General features: G+C 47.5%; 1 protein-coding gene across 1 annotated transcript in view; it reads right to left on the bottom strand.

Moving 5' to 3' along the window:
- The window catches only part of LOC144803687 (uncharacterized), a 381,476-nt gene that overhangs the window by 191,828 nt on the left and 177,250 nt on the right, over positions 1 to 12,398 (bottom strand). Inside the window, exons 11-12 of the mRNA XM_078671874.1 lie at positions 10,598 to 11,632; positions 7,732 to 8,289 (exon numbers count right to left, since the gene is read on the bottom strand). Coding sequence (XP_078528000.1) covers positions 7,732 to 8,289; positions 10,598 to 11,632 — 1,593 coding nt within the window. The remainder of the gene's footprint in view (positions 1 to 7,731; positions 8,290 to 10,597; positions 11,633 to 12,398) is intronic.

Below are 12,398 nucleotides of genomic sequence, written 5' to 3'. Positions count from 1 at the left end.
CAAGTAATCAAACTTGAACAAGGAAAAACATCTAAAAAATCCCGTTATTTACTCCATAACGGATAGATAGGGTCGCTTAGGCTATACTACTGAAAACAGATGATGAGGTGAACGTTTGCACTCTAGATAACGAAGGTCCTCGAAGAGGGGGAGAGGTAAAGGAATAGAGTAGTTGGTTAGGGAATGGGGGTGAGAGGGATAGTTGGTGGGATCTCTCTGAACTGTCCCAGACATAGCGTCTGTGAGAAGCTACATAGGAGTCGCAGGTTTGGTGATGACTAGAAAGCGAAACATTGATCATGGTGTGGAGGTTCGGCTGTGACGGAGCGGGCTTCTTAGAACTGATCACCAATCAATCATTAATAATCGTGTAAGGGTTACCAAATTTCCTTCAGTCTAGAGGTCGGGTGTAGTGACGCATAAAGTTCACTGGTGTTGTGACAGTGCCTCATACTAGTGAGACAGTTGGCGGCGTTAGGTGGTTGCCGCTTACCCCAATGTATTGCAATTTCACTTTTGGCCATTAGTAGCGCCATCGCTGTAAACCATCTAGTGCTTTTGGGAAAGTCTGTATAAAGCGGAGCAGGGTGTTTAGGTGATCAGACTGAAGGCCAATCTCCAGCATCAGGTACAAATGGAAGAAAATCTCACTCTAGTAATGTGCTAGGTACCTGCAGGTCCATGTCATGTGGAGAAAGTCTGTTCTCGGGGTGTGGCACTTGGGACTTTCCGAGGATCAAGACTGGTCATATTTGTGTTGATCAGTAAGGGTTATGTAGGGGGATGCAGAAATGTATGAAGAAGTTTATGATGATGGATAGGGGAAACCATCCGGGTTTGGGCACAGCACGCAGCCCATATCTTATTCGTTATGGACCTACCCAGGTCCCGCTCCCAACGGGACCTGAGCACTCCATCGTGAGCTGGAAGAAGTGCAATACTAGTGTGATATCGTTTGGAAGCCTGACTCCCTCCATCGGGGTCATTAATCACTAATGTTAAGAGAGGGAACTTGGCAAATTGGTTAGGGGTATAGGGAAATTAAGGAATAAATAGAGGAATCGGGGAGGATTACCATTTTTATTATCACAATCCTGCTTGCCGTTGGAAGTAGCAAGTACATCCAGTGATCAATTTGTGTTGTTAGTGTATCGATGGTTGGACTGTAATTCAGCCACATGTCACGTTATTACCTGTTCCTTATCGGGGTAAATTAAGATAGCTAGTTATTTAAGTGGCCCTTAACACCAGGTAAATGAGAAAGAACATGGGGTCTGTTTTGTGGTAGGTGTTATAGAAAACAGTTCCGATTTGTTTCAGTTGATTTGAAGTCCAGAGTAGGTTCCGAATTATGTCAGATCAAGTAGAATCTGAGTTAGGTTCTCTTATGGTCTCGGACGAAGGGTAAGATATCATCCGCATATAGAGAGATGAGGAGGGTGCCAAATTTGAATTGAAAGCCATGGTGAAGATGACACATATGGAGATGGCAGACCAACATTATGAAAAGTAGGGGTGACAGTGGGTAGCCATGACGGGTACCCCTCGTAATCGGGATTGGGGTCCGTAATTGAACCATTGACTCTGAGGCGGTCCGAGGGTTGCTCGTACAGGAGATCTATTAAGGAAAAAAAGCCACTGGGAACGCCCAGTTTGCGATGCTCGGCATAGAGAAAAGACCACTCCAAGGAGTGGAACCTCTTCTCGGCGTCCAATAGAACTATCATGGCTGGGAGCTCTGGAGAAATTCTGTGGAGTATCAAGTTGAACGATGTGGAGCGATGAAAGACAAATTCCAATTGCGCAGGGGAAATGATTTGTTCCATTAGTAATGAAATATGGCTGGAGAGGGCTTTCACCCATATTCCATTATCCAAATGTGAAGCAACAAGGGCCTATTAGAAATGTAATGGATCCTTGCTGGGTTTGGGGAGTAGGGTTATTAGGCCTTGCGCATAAAGGGTGTACAACACCAGTTTTGAGGGATTTCTCATAAACTGCAAGCAGATGTGGCACAAGTAGATGTTTAAAATGCTTATAGAATTTGCCTGTATAGCCATCAAGGCTTGGAGCTTTAGAACAATCCAGCGAGGCAATGGTGTTATATTTGGTTTTGTACTAAGCATCTACCCTGGTGCTATTGTCCTTGCTGCCCAGCCTGTATGAATGTGCTGTGTGAAATGCTGGTGTGCATGGTGATGTCATGGAATGTTAGGGTGCTTGTGAGGTTGGAAGTGTCAGTTGGAGCATGGGCTGAGCAGCAGGGAGGCAGCTCCAGGTGGGGCTGACTACAGAGCTTGTCATGCAAAACCAACAGTTGATCGACAGAATGCAGAAGAGTCCGCCCACACTGGCGGTACCTGTTACCTGATTCAGACGCCCGACTCGGCGGCGCGCTCCGAAGCTCGAGGGCCATACCTCCTTCTATTGCCGCACTGAACAGATATCCCTGCCAGTTCGAATTAGCATTCTTTTTCTTCTACTGTTTGGTGCCCAGTCGTGTTATTCAGATTACTGCCATCCATCATCATATTGTCTTTTCGCCGCCACTGTTGTGCTTCATTTTCATCCTTCGGCTATCTACATACCTGTGAGAGGGTATCTGTGTGATCCTTTTACCTCCCAGGATTTGCGTCATCTTATTTATGCGTTATCATTCTCTCCATTTTATCTATTTTTGGGAATATTTGCCGTTAGACGATTTGTTGGTTCATCGTTTTTCTCATTTATGTCCTGTGTCTTGCAATAGACGGGTACCTGAAGAAGGCTGACAAGCCGAAACGCTCGTAGTCCCCATCTACCGCATTGCCTTCCTCATCTTTCTTGTCTAATGCTTTGTCTGTCTGTCAGGTTTTTTATGAATTTTTATAAAGTTGTGTTGTAAATAATGGATTATCTCTTGAACATATAACAGTATGAAATTTAATTGAGAATCATAAAACTAGCCTTTCAATTAATAAAAATTAAGAATATTTCTACCAATTTGGTGATTAGTCCTTTTCATGTGGGTTTTCTTCAATCATCTTTTGGTTATTTCTCCATTTCACCTATTGCTGTTTTCTAACTTAGCTATAGGCCTTTTCCAAATCTATTATATTTCCCTATGTATAGCAAGTTCATTAATATATAGGGGTCCCCTATTTCCAAAACAGAATGCAGAACAATGTCATACATTCACCCCAGTACAGAGACCTGGGCCTAAATCCATCGTTTTTTTGCACTCCACACCACCCCAGTTCTGACATGGCCATATGCAAATCAGCCTTGACCCTGCGCCTCATGGGAACAGTCAACTGTTGGTTTTGCATTTGTCACCCCGAGTGGGATGGGTATGCTCAGACGTGAGTCCCATGCTCTCCACACCACTGGAGTCAAGCTATCCTGGCTGAAGACGGCTGATCGCCAGAAACCGGTCCTAGGATGCTTGATTCCGGTCCAGGAAAGACATGGCTTGGCAGTTCGGGCTGGACTGTTCCCATGAGGCACAGGGTCAAGGCTGATTTGCATATGGCCATGTCTGAACTGGGGTGGTGTGGAGTGCAAAAAAACGATGGATTTAGGCCCAGATCTCTGTACTGGGGTGAATGTATGACATTGTTCTGCATTCTGTCCATCAACTGTTGGTTTTGCATTTGTCACCCCGAGTGGGATGGGTATGCTCAGACGTGAGTCCCATGCTCTCCACACCACTGGAGTCAAGCTATCCTGGCTGAAGACTGCTGATAGCCAGAAACCGGTCCTAGGATGCTGGATTCCGGTCCAGGGAAGACATGGCTTGGCAGTTCGGGCTGGACTGTTCCCATGAGGCACAGGGCCAAGACTGATTTGCATATGGCCATATCTTAACTGGGGTGGCTTAGTGAGCAAAATAACGATGGATTAAACCCAGATCTGTGACTGGGGGTGAATGTTTTGCCATTGTGTAACATTCCGTCCATCATCTTGTGTGTTTTGCTGTTCACCCTATGTGGGAAGGGTATGCCCAGACATGGGTTCCGTGCTCACTAAGCCACTGGAGTCAAGCTATCCTGGCTGAAGACGGCTGATAGCCAGAAACCGGCCCTAGGATGCTTGATTCCGGTCCAGGGAAGACATGGCTTGGCAGTTCGGGCTGGACTGTTCCAATGAGGCACAGAGCCAAGACTGATTAGCATATGGCCATATCTGAATTGGGGTGGCTTGGTGAGCAAAATAAAGATAGATTAAACCCAGATCTGTGACTGGGGGTGAATGTTTTGCCATTGTGCAACATTCCATCCACCATCTTGTGTGTTTTGCTGTTCACCCTATGTGGGAAGGGTATGCCCAGACATGGGTCCCGTGCTCACTAAGCCTCTTGAGTCAAGCTATCCTGGCTGAAGACGGCTGATAGCCAGAAACCGGTCCTCGGATGCTTGATTCCGGTCCAGGGAAGACATGGCTTGGTAGTTTGGGCTGGACTGTTCCCATGAGGCACAGGGCCAAGACTGATTTGCATATGGCCATATCTGATCTGGGGTGGCTTGGTGAGCAAAATAACGATGGATTAAACCCAGATCTGTGACTGGGGGTGAATGTTTTGCCATTGTGCAACATTCCGTCCATCATCTTGTGTGTTTTGCTATAGAGCTTATCATATCATATCATTAAGCCCTGCATCCCCACCAGTGTCCTCTAAATCGGACGACCCTAACTAGGGCATACTTCATGTTGATACACGTTTGGAGTTCATACTATGGTGACAACTGAACATTTCCTGTAACCTGAAAGATTTTGGAACTTTGTATCGTTTGTGTGGAAAATGCTGGCAGGCTTTGATGGGAGTTGGCAGCGTTTACAAGCAAGATTTGTGTCGGCAGGCTGGAAAAGAGATCTATGTGTTTACTTTGGACTGGAATTCTGGCACCATACAGTAGGTTTATCTGGGACGCATGGAGCCGGCAACCGTACATGTCCTTACATCGGTAATAGACGTTTGCTATTGCCTGGCCTTGGATTCACTTTTTTTTAATGTTAGCTTAACGCTAGCTGAGTTTTTGTTTAAATCTGAAGCGGGTGCCTGAAATTTCCTTTGGTGAGACCAGATACCGTGGGTGCACGTGATTGCACACCATTGCTTTGTGGGCGTGGAGATGTTGCTAGGCTTGTTGTGGCGCTTTCCTGTTGCTAACGTATGACATGTGCTGCGCAACAACGTGTAGTGCACGCAATTGCCTGAAGCCACCCGGTGATGTTTTTTCTTATGTGCCGCCAGCTTTGTTTTTGGCTGGTTTAAATTCATTCCACAATACTGCCGCTTTACAATGAGACTTTATTGGGGGAACTTAACGGTGCCTATTTTGTGGATAGTAGACCGATGACTGTGTTCAGTTTGAGGTAATTGTTGGAAAATCACTGTTCGTAGGAGGGAGAAACATGGTCAGATCAGTGGACATATTGAACATGCTGGTTCTTGACCAAAAACATTATCTAGCCTTGGGAGGAATATGTGACTTTGGGCAAAGCTGGAGTTTCCATATAATTGTGAGGTATTATTTTGTCAATGGGTTTAAGTTTGTGCCTCTAGCCTGTTATGGTCAGGTTTTATGGTTGGGGGCATTTTTGAGTGCAGCAAAATGTTAGTTTGTGCTGTGTGGGTGGCAAAACATATGTTGTTCATCCTTGCTTTTGCTGATTAATGTTGCTGTTCGAAATGCAGTGTCAATATGGACTTATCTTGTGTGGTTTCAATCTATCAGTCAATCAGGGGTTTGTATAGTGCAGGTACTCACCTGTGAGGGTCTCTCTTTTTTTTTTTTTCAATTGAATTATTTCCAGTTTTATTACACATAATGCAGGTCCATTGTTCCATCCACTTCTCCTGTGCTAATCTATGCATGGGGCTATGGCTTGGTTCACCACCACCTACAATCACAAATCTGGTGTTTTTATTATTATTATGATCAGCAGTTATACACATAATCAGCCCACAAAACTGGCCCACCTCATAACCAAAGCTGGTCCACCACACTCTCAAAAAAGAAGTAGCCCATCTGGTACTCGCAGAACAGGCCAGTTTGACCCTTCATAAAGACCACCAAAATTCTTCCTGTGGACCCATTGTGAGTGGTCCATGAAATGATCTGGTTATTGCTTCATCCCACCTCCCCACCACTGATCCGGAACTACTGACACTGTGGGCGTCGGTACTTTTGGACGAAGTGGAAATACGACTGATAATATGTTTTAAGGAAAACCATTTAGGAATCTGTATTTCAGTACTGTTTCCTGCAAAAGTATGACGTGTCTGGGAGAAAAGCTCTGGACCCTGGGAGTTCTAGATGAGCCTGCTAACTCGTATTACCAATGGCATAATGTATCACGGGGCACTGATCATGAGGCCATATGCATAACACATATTAACAATGGCACAGACGCACCACATAAAGAATATATCTGTATATTCATACTAACACATTAAACCTCTGTAAGGAAATCCCTGTAGTATGTGTGTCTCCCTCTGTTTCAAATGTGAGGGTCTCAAGGTGCTTAGGGGTCTGGGGGCTGCTGATCCATATGGGATCAGTCGAAGAGCCAGGTCTTGAGATCCTTCCTGAATTGGGTCAGCGACAGGGATTGCCTGAGGAGGAGGGGCAGGGTGTTCCAGGTCTTGGCGGCAAGGTAGGAGAAGGATCTTCCTCTTGTTCTTGTCTTGTGGATCCGAGGGATGGATGCAAGGGCCATCTGGGCAAAACGGAGGTGTCTGGCGAGAACGGGAAATGTGAGGCAGTGGTTCAGATATGCTGGTCCAGCGTTGTGGAGGGCTTTGTAGGCACGAGTGAGGAGCTTGACGGTGATTCTTTTGTTGACTGCGAGCCAGTGAAGTACACAAAGGTATTCAGTGATGTGGCTGTGGCGAGGGGTGTTGAGGACCACTCTGGCTGCGGCATTTTGAATGTTCTGTAGTTTCCTGAGGAATTTCTGGGTGATGTTGGAGTATAGTGTATTGCCATAGTGAAGCCTGCTGGTGATGAGTGTGTGGGTGACCGTCTTTCTTGCTTCAATGGGTATCCATCTGAAAGTCTTTTGAAGCAAGCGTAGTGAGTGGAATCATGAGGAGGATGTAATGTTGATCTGGCGGTTCATTGTGAGCGAGGCCACCAGTATGACACAGAGGTTGCGTGCATGGTCCCTAGGGCTGGGTGGGGTTCCCAGTGTGGCAGGCCACCAGGAGTCGTCCCAGGCAGCAGGGGTGGTTCCAAGGATGAGTACTTCATCCAGGAGGCAACGGCCTTCATCTCGCTGTGGAAGTTGATTCTGATACCCAAGGGTTCGTTGGTGAGGGATAGGATCAGCTAGAGTGTCGTCGGCATAGAAGATGATGTTAAGTCTGCAGTTTCTTACGATGGCGACAAGGAGAGCCATGTAGATGTTGAAGAGGGAGGGGTTCAGAGAAGAGCCCTGTGGCACTACGCAGCTGATCTGTGTAGGTTCAGAGCGGAACGATGGTAGTCTGACTCACTGAGTTCAGCTGGAGAGGAAGGAGTGGATCCAGTTCGGGGCCTTGCAGTGGTTGCTGGCCTCATGGAGTCTCGTGATTAGAGTGCGGTGTGAGACTGTATCAAACGCAGCAGAGATGTCCAGCAGGATCAGGTCTGCCATTACACCCAGACCGAAGAGGGACCGGATGTCGTCGATGGTGGTGAGTAGTGCGGACTCTGTGCTGTGATTGCTTCAGAAGCCGTATTGGGAGATGTCCAGGATGTGGTTCACTTCGATGAATTTGGAGAGATGGGTGCTGATGGCCTTCTCTATGACCTTTGCTGAGAAGGAGAGCAATGTTTTGGATGTTTTTGAGGTCTGTTGGTCGTTGGATGGCTTTTTCTGCAGGGGGTTGATCTTGGCCTGTTTGCAGTCGTTGGGGAGGGTGGCGTTCTTGATGGAGCAGTTGATGATGAGGTGGAGTTCGGGGGCGATGGCGGTAGCTGCTCTGTGAATTATGCAGTGCAGGCAAAGGTCCGATGGGGCTCCAAAGTGGATGGTCTTGAGTGTGTCGTCCTTTGTGAGCAGGGTCCAGTTGGACAGCGTAGGTTTGGGTGCGGTGTGGTTGGGTGCAGTGGTGTCAGGCTCGGTGGCAGGGTCATGGGTGTTGAATATGTTGTAGATAAGTCTGATCATGTGGAGGATGTAGGTGTTGAGTTTGTTGCAGAGTTCTTGGGAGGGAGGGACATCCGTGGTCTCCCTGCTGGGTTTGGCAAACTCCATGATGATGGTGAAGAGTTCTTTACTGTTGTGCACGTTAGCATGGATTCTGTTTTGGTGGGCCATTTTCTGTGCGGATTTAAGGAGAAGGTGGTGTGTGGTGGCGATGCTTTTGAAGGTTGTGTGGATTTGTGGGGTTTTGTTGTTCCTCCATCTCTTCTCAAGTCTTCTGCAGGTAAATCTGGACTCACGGAGGTCGGGAGTGAACCAGCTGGCTGGTTATGAGATGTCCAATCATTCTAAGGGAATGGATGTGCACCCAATTTTGTGCAGTTGTTTATGTTTTCCTTTTCTGTGAGATGTGTGGGATGACTGTGAGGGGTTAAGTCACCCGTTGCTTACTGTATACTAGTTGCCTTTCTGTTTGGGATGAAGTGTGGGGTAGAGTTGACCCATTCATTGCTGTTGTACACTTAATGCTTGGTATGGGATGACTGTTTGGGGGTAAGTCACCCGTTGCTTGCCGTTTATGTGATGTTTTGCAAGTGGAATGACTGTGAGGGCATAAGTCAATCGTTGTTTGCTGTACATTTGATGCTTGGCAGTGGAGCCAGCTCCTCTTTGAGCAGTGCAAAATTTTAAAAAAATGATAATAACAAGAAGTTGTTATTATTTTATGTTTCTTTGCCGGACTCCAGCCAGGTCGGGTGGGACTCGGCTCCCTGCAGAAGTGGTTTGCACTCCCTCCCTAAATACACATGATGGCTTCGTCAGCCCTCTGGGGCCAGCCAAACAGACATGCGCACTTGGCATGTTCTCCACTGGGCTGTGCTGCACAATCTTGTGCAGGCCTTCTGGCAATGGGCAGAGGGAGGAAAATGTACACCAATGTGGAGGTAATCCAAGTAACAGGGCAAAGTGGAAGTGTTATGGTGAGATCATAGGGCGAGAAACACTGAAGGAGGATTGGGAGGGTGCCAAAGATGAGCACTGCCCCAAGCAGCAGCATAGCTGTGGGGTGACACCCAGACCTTCACCCGATCGACAGCATCTCTAGCAAAGTAGGTGGAGGGGCAGAGGCCCAGTGAGCGTGGCAGGTGATTAACTGTAGCCCAGTAGTTCAGCTACACAAGGGAGGATGGCCCCAGAGCCCCACACAATGGTGAAATCCAGCCATAGGTTCAGGAGTGGGGGGCACTCACAGCCCCCTGCGGCTCCGTACCCTAAGGCACTCAGAGGGTGACTGCAGCTCACCAAACTACGAGAGTTGAGGAGGGAGTGGTGCAAAAGGTGGATAGCGTTAATGGCAACTACATCAACCCAGCACAGCCCAGCGGCTGGCTCCCCAGGCTAACCCATGGGTCATGTCATCGTGAGGCTTGTGGGGAGAATCCGGATCAACTGTTACCTTGATGTTGCAGGCACTTAGGAAGACAGCACCCCCCTGACTCCCATCATGCAGATCCTCAATGCTGTAGCCCCAATAAATAAAGAAGCCATAGCTTCACCCCCACTCCACAGCAGAAGCAACGACAGGGCCCAGGGAAATCAGCCCCGGCCACCAAGTGCACCCGCAGTCAAGCGCAGGAGTGCAGCAGGCCGCAGCCCACAGGTCATCATAGGCCAGCCACGGGGGAGGGGATCAGATGCACAGTAGGTGTCCAGCTAGTCAGCCGCAGAGAGTAGCAGCCCCACTCAGGCCAGGAAGATCTTAGGCTGCTCATCAGGTCAGGAATGTTTGCTCAGTAGGGCACGGTAGTGGCAGCAGCTGCGCAGGCTACAGGGGAAGGCTGGGCAGCACGTCACTCTGGGGCTACTGCTCTCCTGATCTTTCGATTGCACCCGGGGCCGGCGGCATATGCCCTTGCTGTCCGAGAGTCTCCTACATCAAAGATGGTGGCGGATGGGGGCAAGGATCTCATAGGAGGGATAGACTGGAACAAAGTCCGCCATAGCTTAAACACTACGCAGTCTTGTTGGTTGGCCAGTTGGCATACCCCAAAAAACTAGAAAGGCTTGGTAATGACAATCACAGCATTCTGTTGTGCGGGTGCAGGTTTCGGATAAAAACATTGAGCTTTTACACTTATCTTTTAACAAATGTAGCACTGCTTAAATACATATCTTTTGGGCAGGGCATACAAGTCCTATAAAAATAAGTGGGGGGACTGACAATATGCAAATGACCTCATGACGTCACGTGCGGAACGTGTCCCGGTGTCTGAAAATTACACCGGAACACGTTCAGCTTATTTCTGTGGGGCCCAGTTTCTTGGCAGGGGGGACGGCGTCCACCCTGTGAAAAGAGTTGGGGGACGCCGTCCACCCGCGTGTACCGCCCTGCTTTTGGGGCTGAATGAAAAGAAATTGGATAAGAGGGCACAAATCCAAAAGGCTTTGGGTGAGGTGATTACAGTAATACTTTGAGTTAGTCAACCTGCATCGGAACATTGCTCTCTTCGTAAAACAATCTATCGTTCAATTCCTTGTCTGTTTTCTCGACATGTGAGCTAATTGCAGACATGGAGGTGCCAAATTCTAGGAGGTGCTTTGGCCTCCATTTAAATTTTCCTATATATCCACAAGTGTGCAAGGCTATAAGACCTCCCATACTAGTGAATACTGGAGAACCAGAAGAGCCCCAGAAAAAGGAGGTGTCATACGCTAGCTTATCTTCTCGCTGTAGTTCTGGAAACTCCTCACCAGGTGTTTTGCTATAACGTTGATTCATTAAATGCAAGCAATTAAAATCTCCTTGAGGAAACACGCCTGCACAGTTGGCTGGATGGCAGAGGAGGCTGGTCCCTTCCTTAAGTCTAATTTCAAATACCTCAGCAGGGTAGGGGATGATTTTACAGGTGTCAGTTGCCTTGACGCCACCATCTGGGTGGCCAATGATGTAGATGAGGTCGTTGGGTATATTTCTAGGAATGGTTGCTGCTAGCCCAGGTGGAATTCCTTCTCCCTTTTCCAACTGCAGGATGGCGTAATCCAGATCGCGGTCATAACATTTTGTCAAGGATTTAACAGAAAACCAGCCACCGTCCTTATCATCAGGGACACCATGTGTGTGTACAAAATGAATCTTGGCACGTTCCCTAATCGTTTGCGACCACATTTCTTCCTTGGTGTTGCCCACACCTACTATTTGCTGGATCACATGATGGTTGGTGATGATAAATTCACCTTTTAGCACAAAGCAGGTGGCAGATGGGTGTTTTGATGGGATCCCTGGCCATGTCACATACCCCACTGAGCGCCCGAGCTCGGTCAACATTTCATGAACAGCGATCGGGGTCGAGTCATTGATTTCTTTTCCAAATTGTTCTTTGAATACTTTAATAAAGTCTCTGGACTTTTTTGTAGCCTTACTGTCGGCCTTCAAGGCCTTCTCCAGCCACCGACCTTGATCGATCAACCTGGGATACCGTTCCAGAAGCTCTTTTTCAAAGTAAGGTACGCTTCGATCCATCTAAAGGAAGAATAAAAATAGACAAATTTCCAGAGTTAGCGTCATTAAGTAGATATTTTGTTAGAGTACTACATTGTTTCCTCGCTCATACTTTAACATTGTTCATTTGTATCATTAGTAATGCTTTCCAGTGCTCTACATAGGGGCCTGGGAGTCAGGGTGGTTTCTCTGGGGGTTTATGGTGAGGTTCCCTGATCTCTTTTGACTCAATAGTCCAGGATCCATCTTAGTTTGAGTCTAGTGTTGGCAGCAGTTGCCTGAGCTGCAGTGTTTCAACTTTATTTCCTGCTCCTTCCTGTAACACCCTCAGCCTTGCTACCAGCAACACAAGGGTGTATCACACTTCTAGGGCCAGCTCCAGTGCTGGGAATGGAAAAACATGCCCACCGGCAACTCACTGCTCTGAGAGGTGGGCACCGGTGGTGGGGCAAAGATGGGGTTATCGGGTATGGTGATAGGAAAGAACTCATAATATAAGGCTTCAATATTAACCTCACACTTCAGCAGGGCTATAAAACTTATAAAACAACAAAACAGCTCATTGGTGGCCGATATACCATTAATTGTGCCCTCCACAGCTGTAGGAGGGGGAAGGAAGGTGAGGAAGGATGTGGGGGTTGATTGAAGATACCAGGTAAGGTATTCTTTTCATAGGTGATTCAGGGAGGAGAGAGAGGCCATGTTACGTTTGGCTCGCCCATTACTCCTCTGCCCCTGCATAGCAGTTGAAAGCAGGAGCAGATGATTTTGGGAGGAAATATATAAC

Source organism: Lissotriton helveticus, chromosome 1_2 (assembly GCF_964261635.1).
Source record: "Lissotriton helveticus chromosome 1_2, aLisHel1.1, whole genome shotgun sequence".
Classification (NCBI taxonomy): Eukaryota; Metazoa; Chordata; class Amphibia; order Caudata; family Salamandridae; genus Lissotriton; species Lissotriton helveticus.
Note: the sequence above shows the minus strand (reverse complement) of the source record. Positions and strands in the feature narration are given on the sequence as shown.